Here is a 19652-nt window from a genome sequence, read left to right as displayed (position 1 = left end):
TGTCAAACTTTTATTTTATGACTAATCTTCTTTTTCTTCATCTTTTTTTTTTTTCCCGTACTGAGGATTGAACCCAGGGTATTATACCATTGAATCACATCCATCCCCATTCCTTTTTATTTCTTGGGACAGAGTCTCACTAAGTTGCTTAGGGCCTTGCTAAATTGCTGAGGCTGGCTTTGAACTTGCAATCTTCCTGCCTCAGCCTCCCTAGCTGCTGGGATTACAGGTGTAGGCTACTGTACCAGGCCAGAATATTTTTAGATGTGTGAGATAATATCACTTCTTTTTAAAAGCCCTTTGTTTCCCATATCAGAACAAAGGCCCTAACATGCTCCTGAAGTAGGCTTCCATCTTGACCTCATTCACTAATTCTCCACCCACTCACCTTCCTCTTCCAATACGCACTGACCCCTTCGTTGATCATGCCACACCCTTTTGAAGGAAAAGCTTTCCCTTCAGGTGCCTACATGGCTCATTCCTTTAACTTTGTCAGGAGTATCTTCTCATGAGCCCTTCTTGGCACATCCTAAATTTCAGCACACCCAAACTTCCTATTCATTCCTTATTTTCCTCCTTGCTATTTACCTTTATCTAACATACTATATATTTAACTTTTCTATTGTTTCTACCTGAATGCAAGCTCTAAAACCTAGGCATGTCTTGTTCAGTGCAGTCTCTTTAGCATGTAAGACAAAGTGCTCACATAGCAAGCATTTGATAAGTTTGTAAAATGAATCAGACTATGGAGGCCCAGGAAGATGAAGTTACCCAAGACTACACAGGTAATGAACAAACAATAGAGCTAAATGTAAGCCTGAGCAGCCTTACTTCAGAGTTTATGCTAAGAAATTTAAGTTTAAGCCTAAGAAATGGGCACCAATACTGAGTAGGGCTTAGCACTGGCATAGGTGTCACAAACCTGGTGGCACTCTTCACCCTATTCCTGCAATGGAGCCAGGTCTCCCATGTCTCAGGTCTGACCTCAGCACATGGCCTGTTGCTGCCTGGCATGTGGCAGCTATTGTGGGCAATGCCAGTGTGCTGATGCCCCCTGTGGCTAGGGAAGGGAAGAACAGGCCACGAGCAGCTTCGATGCTAAAAGTGTGTATGAACGGAGGACTTGGTTGGTTCTTGGTTCCCAGTCTCCCCTCACAGAATACGCAATGCAGGGGGTGGACATAAGACATCTTTATTTTACCAGAGGGGACAGGCAGTGGGGCAGCGCAACATCCAAGCCCCAGACCAGACATGCAGCATCCACATGCAGAACAGCTACACAGGCTGGGGCAGGACCACAGGTGGGGGACTAGGACCATGGGCCACTCATAGCACCCCTGGCAGGATGCTTGGGCCCTGATCTCTTCTGTCTCCACTAGTGCAATGAGACAGAAGACTGAGTTGCTTCCCATGGCTGGAAACCCCATCACTCTGGCCAGGAAGAAAGATGGCACAAGGGGAATGAGATCTGGCCAGTTTACGGCACTTGATTCTGGACAGGGTTGGCAGAGCCTTGCCCACTGGAAGGGCTCCGTACACAGGACAGTGCAGCACTAGCAGGAAGAGGGCCTACACATGTTCCTGTCCCCAACAGGTTTAGACCCTGACCCCAAAGAGGCTTAGTGGAGTTGGGACCAAGGTTGCCACACCTATGGGCTTTTTCATGAAGGGAATTTCTGTGAGCACAAGCAGGGCCTCCAAAGGCAGTAGTAACTGAGGGAGCTGCTATAGACAGGAGGCCTTGCCTCTGTGCCCCTGGAGTCAGGGAGAAAGGGGTAGGTATGAGAGCAGACCTGGCCTAGAGAGGGATTGAAATAAGGGCAATGACCCTGGGCCCTGTAGGCCATGGCTATGCAGGTCTAGAAGGGCAGAAGTGAATGGTCTGTAGACTTCCTAGAGGAGGATTCAGAGAAAACCAGGTCAGGAGAGGGGAGAGTGGTTGTCCTACCCGAACCCCTGTACCTATGCTGCGCTCCTGGCCAGGGATACAGGAAGGACAGATGGATATAGGAAGAACTTCAAGGCACCAGGATTCTGAGGAGCAGCAAGGGCTACCCCCCACAGACGACAGTGATTGTAATAAACATTTTCAGCTTAAACTATGTGATGTGCATAGAGGGAGGGAAGACTGGGGGAGAAAGACAGAAAGAAACACACAGGGAGATGAAGGAGGAAAGAGACAGATGAGTGTGGCAGTGAAAGTGAGGGTAGAAGAGAGGAAGAGACAGGAAGAGGAAGGAAGACAGCCAGAGATGGCCTGAACACGCAGCACTTTCTGGTCCCTACAAAATAAGGCACCAGAGTCAGTAACGTTCCCGTTGTCCCTGTGGTGTTAAAACAGGTGAAGGGAGGGGTGGGCAGCTGCTGAAGGGCGTGGGCTTGCAGAAAGAAGCCTCACACCTGTGCACCAGTGGCTTTCTTGATCAAGGGTATCTGCAAACATGGGAGATGCATGAGGCCTGGGCTGTGGAGGTCCTGGGACCCATATACCCAGTCCAGTGGGCTGCCCAGGTACCCCAGTGCAACCAAGCAGATACATACCTTTGAGAGGTCCACACCCTGTGAGGGCATGCACAGATGCAGGCAGCTCAGCCAGTAGCCGGTTTACTTCTGATGTCACCTTGCTGTTGTCCCCACTGAGAACCACAATCTCATCAACTTTGGTCAGTGGGCGGCGATTTTGGCAGCAATCTAGATGGGGTATGAGATTGTGGTTAGATTCTGACTCCATCCACCTACCCTATCCAGCACCTCTCCCTTCCTTCTCTTATTTACCCAAACCCCCAAACAGCCTGGGTGGTCCTAATTTGTAAGTCATGCTAGGAAAGGCCCAGGGGCCAGGGATGGCCTGGGCCTGTTGGAGAGTTCCTGACCATTTGCTGAGTACTTTCCCTCTTTAATCCTTCTAGCTGGCCTGTGGCTGTGTTACTGACTAGGCACATAATTGTCTTGGCACTTGTCCTGCTAATTAGGTGAGGAGACTTGAACTTTGGGTGCAGCTTTGGGTGGAGTCTCACCTGGGCAGAGCCTCCAGCACCAAGGCCATCTTGGCTGCATCCCCATATTTCTGGTAGGCCCTCAGCCTTGAGTTTCATCCTCTCAGCCTCTGCCTTGCCCATCGCCTCGAGGACTGCTGCCTCCGCCTCTCCGATTTTCGGATCTTCTCAGCCTCTGCCTGTGCCAAGAGGACCTTGCTTCACCCTGGAGGAGTCCAGGCCAGGTAGGATCGCAGGAGATGCCAGGGTCCCCCTGAACCTTGCATGAGGCCTGGCAAAACCCTTTAGCCCTGTTCTGTTGGCTCAGGCCAGGGAGAGGTCACAAGGGTACTCTGTGAGAAACACTACCAGGCATGCACTTGAGCCTTCTTCACTTCATTTAACCTTGCTGACTAAAGGAGGTAGGTATGCTGCTTCAAAGGAGGGAAAAACATGGGGAAAAGTGGTTTCAACTGTGGTCAGAGGGAGTACACTGACAGCAGAAGAGGCTGACTGACCCCACCCATAGCACCGGGCGGCTCTCACTTTTCACCCTCCGCTATCTGCTGTATGCGATGGGCCTACCGCCTCGGCTGGGCGGCGCACGGTGGCGATGAGCTCCTTGTCAGTGCGCAGTATCTCCTGCCCTTCCACTGCGATCTGCTTCTTGCGCTGCACAACTTCAATCTCAATCTCTTCCTGCCGGATCTTCTGCTGCTCACGGGCCCCTTGCAGTTCATAAGCCCAACTGGGCCTCTGCTGTCTGTGATAGAAAGATCAACACATTAAGAGGCTGGTCACCAGGTCCCTGAGCCCTGAGCCCCACATTGTGGTGCCTTGTCTTCTACCTTGATGTTAACTTCTTCACTGAAGGCTGACTTTTGTAGCTCGAAGGCTCTCTTAGAGTCAGCAATCTTGGGGTCTGCCATGAACTTCACATCCAGCATCTCCTTTTTGCATTCAGCTTCCTAGGAGGAGGGGTAGGTGCTGAGGAGTCCCTGAGGGACCATGGTCCATCACCCCTGAGTTCCCTAATCCCAGGGGTAGAAAGGAAATCCCAAGTACCCGGATGCCCGCATCCCTCTCTGCCTCAGCCACACCGATGTCAGCATCTCTTTGCACCACAGCAGTCTGAGTCTTGCCCAGGGAGCTCAGATAGTCCACTTTGTCATATACATCCTGGGGAGGGAAGAGAGAGTCATCCCAGGGAGCAAACATGGGCACAAAGGTGCCCCCTTCCACCAGCCAAGTCCCCATCTCCCAGATGGACACTTTCTGGTCACATCTCACCTTGATGGTGAAGCTAAGGATCTCAATGCCCATGCGGCCAACGTCAGGTGCTGCCACCTCTCGCACCAATTTGGCAAACTGGTCCCGGTCCTGATATATCTGTTCCAACAGTCAGGGTCCTGCGGGCAGAGAGATCATGGGCTTTCTCCCCAGGGGCCCATCCAACTAGGAAAGGGAGGAAGCATGCAAGTAGAAGTCTAGATGCATAAGGGGCCATACAGTCTGAACTGGGTTTTCTTGGGGTTTCTTCTCAACATGTGTTTAATACTGGACTTATATAGAGTCCTAGAGGACGAGGAAGTGTCTCAAGTGACACCAGATGTCTGAGCACACTGCCCTCTATCCCACCCCCATACCCCACACCAAAGACATCTCTCACTCAACTCACCCTGTTTTTTATTTTAGTTTTAGATGGACACAATACCTTTATTTTATTTATTTATTTTTACATGGTGTTGAGGATCGAACCCAGTGCCTCACACATGCAACACGAGCACTCTACCACTGAGCCACAACCCCAGTCCTACCCTAAATTTTTAATGTTTCTTTTTAGTGCTGGGAATTGAACCTAGAGCTTCTTGCATGCTTAAGCAAGTACTCTTCCACTGGGCTACATCCCCAGCCCAGCTGAAGTTTTGAAATGAAATGCTTGAGGAAAAAGTTTCAGCTCAAAATCTCAGAGGAACATGCTCCTTGCATAGCCATGCCACGAATCCCTGGCCCTGGCTTGAGGACCATGTGAGGCTGGGCAGGGCCTCACCTAGGATGGAACGCAGATGTCCCTCTAGGGTTTGTAGGACGACATTCTTGATGTCCTGTACATTCTTCCCCAGGAATTGCTCGCAGGCCACGGCCAAGAGTTCCTTTTCTGTCATGATCTTCACCTGCCAAGGTCACAGAGGTGCCTGAGTCAGGCTGGAGGGAAATAGATGGAAGCCCCAGACCCAGAGGTACAGAGGCTGGTGATTGTGCCCTCCCCTTCTTTGTCAAACCTGTAGGCCCTGGGAACACGAGGTGGGGCGTGCTTCACTGGCAGCTGAGGCTCTGACCCAGCATTCTCCTGGGCATTTGGGGCTCTTCTCCCTCTCTAGCCTACTACTGTTCACTTATTAGCCAACTCCTCCCTCACAGACTCCCCACATGTGGGAGACATTCAGGCTAAGGGGCAGAAAGTATGGAAAGGAGAATGAGCAATAGGGACATAGACAGACAGATAGACTATGAAAGAGCCTAGACGGGGCAGGAGACAGGTCCCAGGGGGTACAACCGATAGTGCCTTTGCGTCTGGAGGTATTCAGCCAACTCCCTCATTAGAGGCCCGTAACACAGTAGAACCTTGCTGCCCTGGAAGTCCAGAGGTGGATTAGGGTGGGGTGCCTCCCCCAGGCTCCTAGCTGGGGATATAGCACAGACTCTGACCCCTAGAAGTCCTCTGCCTCACAGGGCCTCTCCTTTTGGGCATCCCTCTCACCCCCTGCCCAGGGAACAAGTGAGCCCTGGATTTTGGGGCCAGGCATGTCCAACACCTGCAAAGAATGGGGCTGGGTTAGAGATAGGAGCCCTCAGCACTGGTTCTGTCCCTCGAGGGCCACTGAGGAGAGAAGGGGTATCTGTTAGTCCTGCTGGGCGGCCAAGGGGGTCAAGTGAGCATGTTCCAGTGGTCATGATTCTCTTGTTGGGGGCTGGGGGTGGCAGGGTTGCTGGAGAGACTACCCCCTGGCTGCTGTCCTCTCCTCCTCCCACCAAACCCCAGCATGGGGACGAGGCACCTCAACAGACATGCGCGGGGCTGCTGAGTTACTATACCTGGGCGACACCCGTCACAGTTAAAGCTACCCCCTCGGCCGTCTCTACGTCCTCGCAGCGGGGCTGCAACGTCATAATCTCTAGGGAAATCCTGCCAAGAAATGCAAAACAGGGGCATGGGTCTGGGGGCCCAGGGCCTGGGGTGTTGGGAAAGAGTCCTAACACCTCACCCGCTCCAGATGGGACAGGCCAAGGATCCTAGTGAGGAGGATGGGGAGGGTCTCCAGGGTTTGTAGCTGCCAGTGTCTAAGAAGATGGGCAGGGTAGGTACAGGCAGCTCCAGGGGAAGGAGGGTAAGTAGGCTACACATGCACATAGGTCCTCTGCTCAAGTCAGCCTGGTCTGAATTGTGAGGAAAAGGAAGTAAGAAAAAAGTGGCTATGGTGGTCTGGGGCTGTTAGGAACAGGGAGAACCCAGGTATAGCTGTGTGTGTATGTCCTAGGACAGCAGGTAGGTGCTGGTACTCCAGGCTATGGCATGAAGACTGTCATGGATGACATGTGAACATACCCCAGGTATCCTCACTTATTCTCTGGATCTACTCAGCACCCCAGAATGCCCCAAGATGCTGCCTAGAAAACCCTACCTGGACGGTGGGCATACCGGGAGTATGCCTGCTGTCAAGCCAAGATGGAAGCAATCCCTTCCTTTGCCAGGAATCTCTGTCTGATCCTTCTAACTGGCCAGAGGCAACGACTTGAAGTCCACAAGGCTATGACTTGGGCCCAAACGCATCACATGGGGAACACAGGCTAGGGTCACAACAAAGCCTCCTGGCTAAGTAGCCCCTTGAAAGAGTTGTTTTGCCCTGGCAATCTGACTCCTCAAGCATCCACATTCACTCAGATTAAAGGGACCTGGGCATTGGGAGATGTTTCAAGTATAGTGTGGGTTTGGAGGGGTTGGGGCTGCTTCAGTTGGGGTGCTGAAGGAGGCCTGGACCCTACCCATACCACAGAAGTGCTCTAACCCCCTCTCAGGCCAGTACACTGCAGCCTGCCTTCCATGACTCAGGAGATGGGATGATATCTTTCCCAACTAGAGCTGGAAGAATGGGTGAGGAAGGGAACGGTGGTGCTGGACTTTTGCCTAAGAAGGCTGCAAGGCAACTCAAGGCTGAGGAAGAGAAAACTGCAAGATGCTATTAAGGTCTCTTCCATCCTGGGCACCTGTGGGCAATGGGCTCCGAGGGGGAGGGGCTTTTGGATGTTTTCTGCTGCATTCTCCGTGCCTGAATCCAAGAAAGTGCCCAACAGAGAACTGGCGAACGAAGTGATAAGGATAGGAACTGCACATTATAGAGAACACACTTGGAGTTGCTGAACATTCTAGCCAAGAACAGATTTCACTAGCTATGGCTGCATGGTAATAAGGTTTGCATTCAAGGATACCCACTGGCAGACTTGGGCTTTCAGAATCCCTTGCTTTTTCCCCACTTGCAGCCTCAATAGGCAAAAAGAAAGTGCCCTGGGGATCAATAGGGATTCACCCTGGCACCCAGAGCAGCAGAGATGGAGACAAAGGAGGGCGAGGCACACTCTCAGGAGGGGAGTCCATCCAGTTCTGCCTGCCAGGCCCCACAGGGCAAGAGAAAGAGAAGGTTAGACACAGAAGAGGAAGCAGGTGGGTATTACCTGTGCAACCCCTGTTACGAATAGCGGGACCCCCTCCGACGTCTCAATATTCTCACAGCGACACAGGATGGTCATAACCTCCAGAGACAGTCTGAGGAGCAGCCAGGGGGTAGGGAGAGGTATGGACAGGAAGGTAGGAGGGGACACAGCAAACACCACACAGTGGGTTACCAGATAAGTACCAATGCCTGTCATGTGGGGGCAGGACAGGGGTGCTGTCAACACTTCAAACCCCTGCCAGCTCTCTGTAGGTTTATGGAAAGCAGAGGCAGCCCCTTGTTGGCCTAAGGCTTCTGGTTTCTCTTCTCTAGCCCTTATCCCCTTCCAATGAGGAGCTAATGGGCTGGGGAAATGTTTGCCAATACCCTGGGGGCCCAGGGCCTGAGGTGGTGAGGCCTATAAACTAGACACCCAGGCTGCTCACCACCTCACATTCTCAGGAGATTCCTGCCACAATCTGGGAAACAGCTTTAGCTCTACCCTCCTAACACAGGCATACATGTGTTTCTGGAAATTGGGAGAGGGTAGCTACTCTGGGGATTATGAGTCACAGCAAAAACTGAATCCTGCTTTGGGTGCAAACCCGTAAGGTTTGTGCTACTACATACCATTAAGAAGGTAATTTAAGGTCAGAAAAGCCCCCCAAAATTTTTGGATGTGATTTGGGGATACTTAGGGAAGGAAGTATGCTCCTGCCAGAATATTCACAGGGATGGATGTGAAGATGATGGAGTTACTCATTTTGGAATTTCCAAAATTGGGCACAGGCAAAGAGTATTGGCAAAGAAAATAAGGTGCCTTGCAGTTCCTTGGTCCACCCTAGCATGTGTGTGTGTATGTGTGTGTTTGTGTAGGGTGGTGGTCCAGGCAGAGGCAGACTGTGTATAGTGTGGAAGAGTTCCTTAAACCCAAAGAAGGAAGGGGAGACAGAGGCTGAGGCTAAAAGGCAGAAGCAGGTAGGTGGGGGAATGAGGATCAACATGGCAACATGGAGCCCACATTAACCCTGGGAGAGGTCACATTCACACGGCCAGCCCTGGGAGCACAGCCGTGCAGAATGCAAAGGTTGCTTTCATTTGAGTCCCTAACACTAGCACCCTTGGGCTTAAGAGGACTCTTGACCCAGCATAGACAGAAACCCACCAAGCTGTCTTCTGGGGAAAGAAAGAAAGAAACAGGAGAGAGGGAGGGAGGGAGGGAGGCGAGGAGAAGGGAAGGAGGGTAGATGGGAGGCTGCAGCTCAGAGGCCAGAGGTGGAGGACTTGCTCAGGTAAGGAAGAGAGAGCTGCCCACATCAGGGACTCAGATAGTACAGGGTATTGCAGGCAAAGTACAGCAGGAGAGACTTCACTGAGTCTGGAGGAAGAATGGCTGATGCCATGGGTGGTAAAATACCTTGAAAGGGAGGCTGAGTATGGAGGCTAGGTTAGAAGCCTCTATTCTGAACTAACAGGATCCTATCAGCTTAGGGAAATAAATGCCCTAGCCTGTGGAGATGTCCCCCAAGTAGACCTGGGGGCAGGGGAAGAAGCTGTCTCCCAGAAAAGGGAACAGAGTTGGAAGGGCTTCAGGGACAGACTAAACCAGCAAGTGGGACCAAAGGGAGGATGCTGAGCCTGAGGTCAGTTTCCTAGGATAAGGTAAGGCCTCCCGTCTCTCACTTCCAAACCTGTTGTCAGGGAGGCCTGGCCATCCCATCCTGGGGCTTTGCTCCCTGGAGCAAAAAGTGGGAGCAGGAGACCAAGAATGTGGAGAAGGTCTGCAGGAGTGTTACCCCAGTAGTGGATGCCCACTCAGGACAGGTCTCAGGACAAGTCACAAATTGTCTGGGCCTGACTTTAAGTTGAGGTGTTTGAATAAGATACTATGCTATGCTAGGATTGCATGGTGCTTGGGTGGCAGTGTCTCTGGAAAGGACTCCCATGACTTCTGGCAGGCCAAAACACCCCACTCAAGTGTTGCCTAGGACCCTCTGGAGTAGAAATTGTGACCATTTTTGATCACTCTCTGATATTTTTGGTCTTGGATCAGAAGCTCCCCAGATCCATCAGCTCAGGCAGGGCAAAGTGAGGGGAGAGATGGGAGAGGGAAGTGGGTTGCTGGGAAATCAGTGATGGTAAAAAGTTGTGACACACTTCCCATGCCCCCGACCCTAGCAGATACCCTTAGACTCCCAGGAGCCTCAAGCACCAGAAGCTCAGTGCAGACTTGGGCTTCTCTCTCCTGACTGATTCAGGTGGAATGGAGCGGTATTTTGTTTGAATTCTTACTGTTACTTCCTTTTCGGATGCCCAACCCCCTCTAACACTCCCATACCTTCACAGTTCTACTGTCCTTGTTGCCTGGGTCCTGGCCTGGACCCTGAGTCTCTACCCCTTCTTAATTTCCCATTAGGAAAGGTGGCTGGACAGTGAGGTAGCAGGAGAGCCAGGTCTGTCTCTGCCCAGGGCTCTGGAGGTACCAGCAGGGAGAGCTGGACAGTGGGCATTCTGGGGCATTAAAACCTCTTTTAGTAAGCCTTTCCAAGACAGATTAAGGAGATCTGTCTTGCCTGGTCCCAGCACCTTTTCCTTAGATCTCCACCCCTTGTCTCTAACCCACTACTATTGCAGGGAACTTCTAAATATACAAATCCATTCTCATTTAGCCTCTGCTTGAATCGCTCCAGGGCCTCTGTGGTGAAAGGGGGTGTACAGGCTTTCTTCAGCTTTTTTCTCCTTCAGTACAAACCCCTTCAAATGTAGTGTGTAATTAAGACTTCTTAAATAACTTTGAGGCTAGGACTGGGAAATTGAGATGTGACCCTGAATCCTCTGGGACAGAAAGTGACATTACCTCTAGTGCCAAAAAGAACACACAGAAAGGAGGAGGTGTCTAAAACAGACCTCTCTTTCCTTTCTTCCCTTCCCTTCCCCCCCCCCCTCTTTCTTTCTGTTTTTGGTACTAGGGATTGAATCCAGGGGTGCATTACCATTGAGCTATATACCCAGCCCATTTCTTTCTTTCTTTCTCTTTCTTCTTCTTTTCTCTTTCTTTCTTTCTCTTTCTTTCTTTCTTCTTTCTTTCTTTCTTTCCTTTCTTTTCTTTCTTTCTTTCTTTCTTTCTTTTTTTTCTTTCTCTCTCCTCTCTCTCTTTCTTTACCATTGAGCTATATACCCAGCCCATTTCTTTTTTTATCTATCTATCTATCTATCTTTCTATCTATCTATCTATCTATCTATCTATCTATCTATCTATCTATCTATCGTGCTGGGGATTGAACCCCGGGTCTTGTGCTTGCAAGACAACCTTTTATTTTTTGAGACAGGGTCTCACTAAGCTGCTAAGGCTTGCCTTGAACTTGCAATCCTCTTGCCTCAGCTTCCAGAGTCACTGAGGATTACATTCATGCACCACCACAGTCCACCTAAGCCAGACCTTCTTGAAGTGTGCCTCCTGAATACCTATATAACTAATTTCACCTATTCCTTATAGGACTCTTTCTGCCAGAATAGAGGTGGCAAATGGCAGATGCTGTAGCTGATCTGAAGGTTGAAGGGGTAATACTGCAAACTCTTCTCTCCCTTGCCCACCAGGATGACAGTTTCCCAAACCCTCAGGCCCTTACCTCTGAGTGTCGGAGATACACCACCAGGCCCAGGCCCAGCCGCCAAAGACGTACTGTTTGTAGTCAGAACCACAACAGCCCCCTGGGGAGCAAAGCAAATCACTCCTGGTCAGGTCAGTCAGTTCCTGGGTTTATCTACCCCCACCCCTCTGACAGCAACTCTGGCCTTTTACTTGCTCTGAGTCTTGACAACAGATACTCTTCGGTTCCAGGTGCTGAGATTATACATAAATGGGAGACAAGTTCTCCCTGACCTGAAGGGATTTAAGAACTTAGAATCTAGACAGACAATTTACATAAAAAAGATATCCAATGAATAATTCAGAGTATAAGTGCTTCCAGAGGACACAGCAGGGGTGGGGGTGTCTGGAAAAGCTTTCCATTTTTCTTTTCTTTTTTGCAATACTAGGGATGGAACCCAGGGATGCTCTATACTGAGCTGTACCCCTAGTCCTATTTATTTATTTATTTATTTACTTACTTACTTACTTACTTACTTATTGGTACCAGGAATTGAACACAGGGATTCTTAACCACTGAGCCACATCCCCAGCCCTTTTTTATTTTGAGACAGGGTCTATTTAAATTTCTTACTATGGGCCTGGGGTTGTGGCTCAGTGGCAGAGTGCTTGCCTAACATGTGTGAGGCAATGGGTTTGATTCTCAGCACCACATATAAATAAATGAATAAAATAAAGTTCTATCAAAATCTAAAAAATATTTTTAAAAAATAAGTTGCTTACTAAATTGCCTAAGTTGCTGAGGCTGGCTTTGAACTTGCAATCCTTCTGCTTCAGTCCCATGAGCTGCTGGGATTATAGGCATGCACCACTGTGTCCAGCTATTAATTAATTAATTTATTTATTTATTTTTGCGATGCTGGGGATTGAACCCAGGACCTTGTGCTTGCGAGGCAGGCACTCTACCAACTGAGTTATATCCCCAGCCCTATTAATTTATTTTGAGACAGGGACTCACTAAATTGCTGAGACTGGCCTCCAACTTGCAAACCTCCTGCCTAAGCCTCCCAAGTAGCTGGGGTTACAGGCATGAATCATCGTGTCCAGCAAAGCTTCCATTTTTCATACATTCATTTACTTATTCAAACAAATAAGTAGAGTCTTTTTTGTGTTAAGGACATAGATATGAAGATACAACTCCTATCTTGCAGGAGGTAAAATAAGGGATGATCATAATACCACAGAGCTCACCTGCCATCACAGTAGGACAGATTGCACATCAACTAAACAGACAGCTACTCAGTCATAATCGAGATCCAGGTCGAGGATGTGCTCAGGGTGTCCTCCACCCAGAAATGACAAAAATTAATTTCTGAATTTCTTGTAGTAAACTCTCCTGTTATGCCAAAATTACCAAGTTCAAGAAAATTTGAACAAGAACTGGAGAGGCAGTTAACATGCAATAAGAAATGTACTAAAAACAGATGAATTGAAGGAAATGGAATTTGGAAAAAGGTGTTGTCATTTCCAGGTTCACTAACTTGTTTATGAAAGCTTCAGGATGTTTGCCTCCCAAGGTCAAGGGTTTGGATAGTTTCATTTAGCTGGGTTATAGCATTTCTTAGGGTCTATAGCAGGGAACAAGGCAGGTAGAGGGGCAAAGGGCAGATCATGGAGTACCTCTTTTGTGCAGGCCAAGAAGGTGTACATGTTGAATGTGTAGGAGTGATGGGGAGCTACATGGGGATCTAAGCTGGGAATTGACAAGACATTTTATTTATTGTTTTACTGGTACTGGGACTTGAACCTACAACCACTGAGCCACATCACCAGTACTTTTTATTTTGAGACAGGGCCTTACTAAATTGCTGAGGCTGGTCTTGAACTTGCAATCCTCCTGAGTTGCTGTGATTACAGACATACACTGCCACACTCAGCATGACAAGACATTTTAGAAACAAATACTACTTTCCACATGGAAGATATTGAAACCAGAAGACTGGGTAAAAGCCTTTTGCAGTAACCCAGGCAAGGCATGGAGGCTGATATAGGTAGCTAGCTGCTACCTTGTCCAAAAAAATTTTCTGTGTGGAAATGTTATATTTATGCTGTGTAGTATAAACAGCCACGTGGTTGTTGATTGACTACTTTGTATGTGGCTCATACAATTTTTTTTTTTTAAAATACTGGGGATTATCCAGCGTCACTTTACCACTGAGCTACATCTCTAGACCTTTTATTTTTGGAGACAGGGTCTTGCTAAGATGCTGAGGCTGGCCTCAAATCTGTGATCCCCTTGCTTCAGTCTCCTGAATTGCTGGGGTTATAAGTGTATGCTAACATGTCCAATTTCATATGAAATTTTAATTATTATTATTTTTTACAGTGCAGGGGATCAAATCCAGGACCTTGTTTATGCTAGGCAAGTGCTCTACCACTGAACTACAGTGGTTCATCACTGAACTACATCCCCAGCCCCAATTTATTGAAATTAGAATGGCCACATGTGGCTAGTGGCACTCACACTGAACAGTTTACCTAGAGTCCAGGTTTGGGCAGTGATGAGGCTAAGAAATGAAACAGATAATGCAGAAAACAGCAAAATGGGGACAAGTTTTGGATGGGTGTAGGCAAAGAACAAAGACTCTCCCCACTCTCACTGCCTCTCAAGTCGTGAGAGCTTATAAGGCTGGAGTTGGCACCTGAGACTGCTCGGGGAAGCCACTCAGTTTCCTGGGTCAGTCACAGTATACGGGTGTTAGTGAAAGTTAAGCTTCCCCAATCTAAAAATCCAAAAATTGGACACTCCAAAATTGTATATATATATATATATATTTTAGTATATTAAAAAATATATATATATTAGTTATAAGTGGACCCAATACTTTTTTTATGTGGTGCTGAGGATCAAACCCAGTGCTGCACACGTGCTAGGTGGGCACTCTATTACAAAGCCACAACACCAGCCCCCAAAATTGAAACTTTGTGAGTGCTGACAGGATGTCACAAGTGGAAAATTCCACATCTGACCTCATGTGACAGACTGCAGTGAAAACACAGGTGCACTAAAAATATTGTATAAAATTACCTTAGGCTATGTGTATAAAGTATATATGAGACAAATACATTTAGTGCTTAAACTCTGAATCTCATCCATAATGAATCTCATGTCATGGAAATATTTTCAAATCTAAAATAATCTGAAATCTGAAACCCTCTGTTCCCAATTATTTTGGATAAGGGATATTGAACCTGTAGCCAAACCAGAGGTCTAAGGATCACAGAACAGCCTCACAGTGTGGACAAGACCAGTAAGAGGTCTTGGGTCTCTTTCTCTGGGGTGGAAATATTTCACAGGGCTGCTGTTCAAGGTGAGCTGTTAAGGGCTTCTCCGCCCTGGGAGGTATAGGGGAGGTCTCTGAGGACAGGGCAGTTAATCGGAAACCCACGTCATCTTGGAATCAAGTGAAACTGGAAGAGGGCCAAAAATCACAGCTTGTTCTGCATCTTGTGGTCTGGTGGGGGCTGGGGCGCTGCTATCTCCAGTCAGTTCCAGGGGACTTCTCCATGTGCTGTGGGAGGAGGTAGGAGTGGCAGGGTGGGTTGGAATAGGGTGGATATCCACCCTTTACCTTTCAGTTATTATTTGACCTTGGGAACAGACTGCCACAGTTCAAGTTGGGCCTTGGCCAAGGGCAATATGGCCAGGTTCCCAGGGGCAGCAACAACAGGAAGTTAGGACTGGCCAGCTGCCCCACCCCCAGCAGCCTCCTCCCCTGGAAGGCATCTTCTTCCTAAAAGCCTCCATACCACTCCAAGAGGATAGTTAGGTGCCTCTTACCCCACCGCCCTAGGTCTCACTCATCTTAAGACTTAGAAGTTTCTCCGGGCTGGGGAGATAGCTCAGTCAGTAGAGTGCTTGCCTTGCAAGCACAACACCCTGGGTTTGATCCCCAGCACCACAAAAAAAAAAAAAAAAAAAAGTTTCTCCAATTTGTTTTCTTTCTTTTTTGCTTGTGAAGTGCTTTACCACAGAGCTACATACACTTCCAGTTCAAAACATAACTTTAATTCTTTTTTTTCCTTCAGTACAGGGGACTGAATCTAATTTAGGGGTATTCTATCACTGAGTTGCATCCCCAGTCCTTTTTATTTTTGATTTTGAGACAGGGTCTTGCTAAGTTACCCAGGTCCTTGCTAAATTGCCGGGGCTGGCTTTGAATTTGCAGTCCTCCTGTCTCAGTCTCCTGAGCTGCTGGGATTACAGGTATGTGCCACTGTACTCAGTGCTTTTGATTTTTTGAGTGTCTTTTCTGAGCTGTGGAGGCTGGCCTCCAGCTTTTGATCTTCCTGCCTTAGCCTCCTAAGTAGCTGGGATTACAGGGGTGCACCGCTCCACCCTTTTCTAATTTGCTTAACCTGCTTTCCCTTGCTATGGGTTCACTCAAGTTGAAGAATCACAAAACACCCCATGATAACTTCCCTTCCTCCAAAACAGTCTGAGATAGGAACTTGGGGATACAGAGAAGAAAAGATATATTGAGTCTCAAAAGAGAAGTGCCCACCAACCAATGGAACACAAAACAAGCAACTCATGAGCAACCCAGCTCTTGTCCTGGCCTGTAGAAAATAGTATGATGTGAGGGCAATGAAAAAGCACAAGGAAAACTGGCTAGAAATTGTTTAACCCTGTCCTGACTCCACCTTAAGTTCAGCCCCTAGCTCTTGTCCCTCTAATAAATATTAAAAAACTCAGGCTAGGCAGGTGTGGTAGCAGCATGTCTGTAACCCAGGGTGGCTAGACAGGAGGATCATAAATCAACTCAGTGAGACTCTAGATAAAAAATAAAAAGTGGGGGCTGGGGTTGTGGCTCAGTGGTGGAATGCTTGCCTAGCACATGTGAGGCACTGGGTTCAATCCTCAGCACCACAAAAATAAATAAATAAATAAATAAGTTATTAAAAAAATAAATAAAAAGGGCTAGGGATGTAGCTCAGTGGTTAAGTAACCTTGGGTTCAAAAACCCACACTACCTGGGAACGTAGTGCAGTGGTGGAGTGCTTGCCTGGCATGCCTGAAGCCCCCGAGTATAAAAAAAATTATATAAATAATAAAATCTCAGACGAGGTGTTGCTTTTCACTGTTGAAATAGCTTGCATTCTCCGTTGAATGTGTACTCTTGATTTCCTAAATAAATCTTTGTGCTTCAATACCGGATGCGTGATTATTATTATTTTTTGTCGTGTTAGGGATTGAACCCAGGGCCTGATACATCCTAGGCAAGTGTTCTACCACTGAGTTATACCGCCCAATCCAACACGCAGAAATTCTTTTCTGTTGGGTCCACCAAGGACCCTGTACTCCTGAGTGGAGGTCTCCTTCTCTGTGACTTCCTTAGATTCTCCTCTGGTGACAAGCCCACTGCTGTCCTCTCAGGAGCTGTCCTTTCCCTTTCTGTCTCTCCTAAACCCTCTTCTACTATGGAAGACCATACCCTCAAGGGGGTTTTAGCCTTTTTTTTTGGGGGGGGGGGGTAGTGGGGTTTGAACTCAGGGGCCCTTGGCCACTGAGCCACATTCCCAGCCCTATTTTGTATTTTTTTAGAGATAGGTTCTCCCTCAGTTGCTTAGTGTCTTGCTGTTGCTGAGGCTGGCTTTGAACTCGTGATCCTCCTGCCTCAGTCTCTTGAGTCGCTGGGATTACAGGAATGGGTCACCATGCCTGGCAGTTTTAGCCTTTTATGAGCCACAAACACTTTTAGTAGTCCAGCAAGCTTAAGGACCCCTTCTTAGGATGTCTATAAATGTATAAAATACAAAGAAAAAAATTTGAAAATAAAATGCTAAGACAACCAAATGTGTTATATCATAATATCATGCTTCTTTATTAATACATTAAATAATAACATTTAGCAATAACTCTAATTAGTAGCTTAATTTCAAAGTATTGATGAGTGGAAATTATTTTCAAGGTACCTGCAATAATTACAGTATGCTTGGAAAATACTGTTAAGATTATGATGGATTGTTGCTGACATTTATCAGTTCCAGTTAGTGAAAATAAATGGACTCCTCCCCCTTCCAAATGAAGAGGACTTTTCTTTTAATTTTTGAAGGTAGAGAGAAAAAGATTTTATGTTACAAACTAAAGGAAGGAGTTTAGATAGACAATTAAAAAAAGATGGAAAACATGACCAGGAGACCTATCAGAATCCTCTTGAAATTGGGCTGAGTGAGCTGCTTGTGGACTTAATGCATATTTAAGGGGCATGGCAGACCAGTGCTGGCAGCCCTGGGAGCAGCTGCTCTGCTCTCCTGGGAGTCCACATGCAGGAGGGAGCTAAGACTCAGCAGGATCATCTCAAATCCCAAGGTACTGTTATGCCAGGCATTATCCTTCCCTCTCCTCTCCTCTCCTCTCCTCTCCTTTCCTCTCCTCCTCTTCTCTCCTCTCCTCTCCTCTCCTGTCTGTCCTTGATTCTGTCACCCTCAATTCTTACCATGGACTTCCTCTCCCCACCCCTAAAACAGCTTCTGTGCCAGCTCTGTATTGGCTCTGGCCTGAGGAACAGGTTCTCAGTAAGTGTGAGGTAAAGCAGCCTGTCTCAGGGAGTCCTCTCACCCTGTAGTCTTAAAAGGCTTTCCACTAGGGCAGAACTGAAGTTTTTGTCTCCTCAACCCAGAGTCTGGACTTTCTGAAAGAAATTCTTTAAGAAAAAGATAGTGCAGTGCAGGTTTGGGTTTCTAAAAGCTTTCTCTAGAGGTGGGGGTCGGGAGGCAAGGCCAGGATTTACAGAGGGAGTTGGCTTTTGTGCTCTCTAGGGGGTCTTCCCCCTAATCCTAGGGCTATAGGTGATTTTGGGGGGGTGGGGGGGGGGCTTTGCATGTGTGGGATACTGGGGTTGAACTTAGCGGCAACTATGACTGAGCTACAACCCCAGCTTCCCCACCCCACTTTTTTGAGACAGGGTTTCACTAAGTTGCTGAAAAGGAGATCCTCCTGAGTAGCTATGATTACAGCCACTCACAGGGCCAGGTTTGGGGATGGATAGGGTATTTTCTTTCCTCTGCAGAAGCAGAGTCCTGGTCAGGAACAGTGATGTTCCAAAGCAGGGACATTCTGAGATTCAAAATGAAGCTACGACCCTGTTTTAGGTTGAAAGTTCCCAATGGGTTTATCATATCTCCCCAAGAGTAGGCAACTATAAGCCCTGACCCAGGTTTTCTACCTGTTTGGGTAGCCACCCTGCCAACTCTGCACACAAGCTGAAACTCAGCACTGATAGTGGGAAATAAGACTTCAATTTCAGGGATTCCTACAGCTGTCAGGCAACAGGACCTCTTCCCAGAACCTAGGAGCTAGGGGCTGCACAACTTGGTGTGCTTGAAAGACCTTAACTACTTCTTAAGACATTCCAATATACAATGTAAATAGTAGAAACCCTCCCTTTCCCAGAGCTGCAGTCCCCAAACCCCACCTAGAAGAAATTCTGGAGCTTGCAGCATTTTGCAATTTCGAGCAGCACGGCCGAGCTGGGTTTCCCAACCTGTAGAGGCCGCAAGCCGAGTCTCCGGGGCGGGCTATGCCAGTAAACCCCAGCAAGTCCCAGCCTGCTCAGAATTAACGGGTCTGACTGTGCCAGGAGAAAGAACCCATGCATATCTCAGGGTCCCTCCCCGTTCAGGCACCTGCCCTGCAAAGCCGCGTGATCCACTCCCAGTCCTGGGCGCTGGAATCCAGCAAAACTGCTGAGTTCCGGGAACCCCGCCGCATGTTAGTGACCCTTTACGCCCGTGGTGGTGTGGAGGGAGGCCCTGTTTTGGGAGGAGGCGGAGGGGAAGGAAGAAATAAACAGAGGGAGACTCGCAATGGGAGGGGAGTTTCTGGTGGGTGCCCGAGGGCTTGGAACCCGAAAACCGGAGAGTAGGGGGCTCTTCAGGAAGGGGTCTCAGGTGTGATAGTGGGGCAGCGCCGTGAGCAGCCGGAAGGCTCGGGTACCGTACGCGACGCCCGGACCGCGGCACCCCAACCTCCCAGCCCTTCCCCACTCCCCCACACCAGCACTGGGTGGTCCAGAACCCATCGCCGCCGCCGCCCCTCACCTGAAACCACTAGCGCTTCGTTGGGCCCCACCGTGTGGCAGTTGCCCCATGGTGGAGGTGGACGCAAGGGCCTCGGCCGCCGGGACCTGGACAGCAGCAGCGGGTCTGCAGCGCCGGGCCGCGCCCAGCCTATCCCGCCACCCCCAGCGGCCGCCCGCCCGCGCCCTCCGTGGTCGCAGCCCCGCGGAAGTGTGGCGGCGGAGGGCGGGGCCCGCTTGTTGAGAGAGGCAGGAGCCAGCCGCTAGCCTTGGCAGTCAACTCGCTTTATTACGGCGG

At 48.8% G+C, this 19652-nt stretch overlaps 1 protein-coding gene and 1 long non-coding RNA gene across 2 annotated transcripts in view; one reads left to right on the top strand and one right to left on the bottom strand.

Annotated features, from left to right (window-relative positions):
* Positions 1–19652, top strand: part of LOC306656133 — a 324085-nt gene that overhangs the window by 83702 nt on the left and 220731 nt on the right. The window lies entirely within an intron of this gene.
* On the bottom strand, positions 1177–19578 carry FLOT2 (flotillin 2). Its single transcript, XM_079131006.1, is given in 19 exon segments — positions 1177–2433; positions 2542–2559; positions 2561–2678; positions 2680–2691; positions 3018–3076; positions 3078–3151; positions 3154–3190; positions 3192–3201; positions 3522–3556; positions 3558–3719; positions 3721–3738; positions 3824–3943; positions 4041–4154; positions 4266–4376; positions 4380–4384; positions 5026–5149; positions 6072–6162; positions 11314–11395; positions 19377–19578. Coding segments are annotated over 17 exon segments (1131 nt in total). The 5' UTR covers positions 6147–6162; positions 11314–11395; positions 19377–19578; the 3' UTR covers positions 1177–2394.

The sequence above is a fragment of the Sciurus vulgaris genome (assembly GCF_902686455.1).
Source record: "Sciurus vulgaris genome assembly, chromosome: 3".
NCBI lineage: Eukaryota > Metazoa > Chordata > Mammalia > Rodentia > Sciuridae > Sciurus > Sciurus vulgaris.
This window is presented reverse-complemented; position numbering and strand designations above follow the sequence as displayed.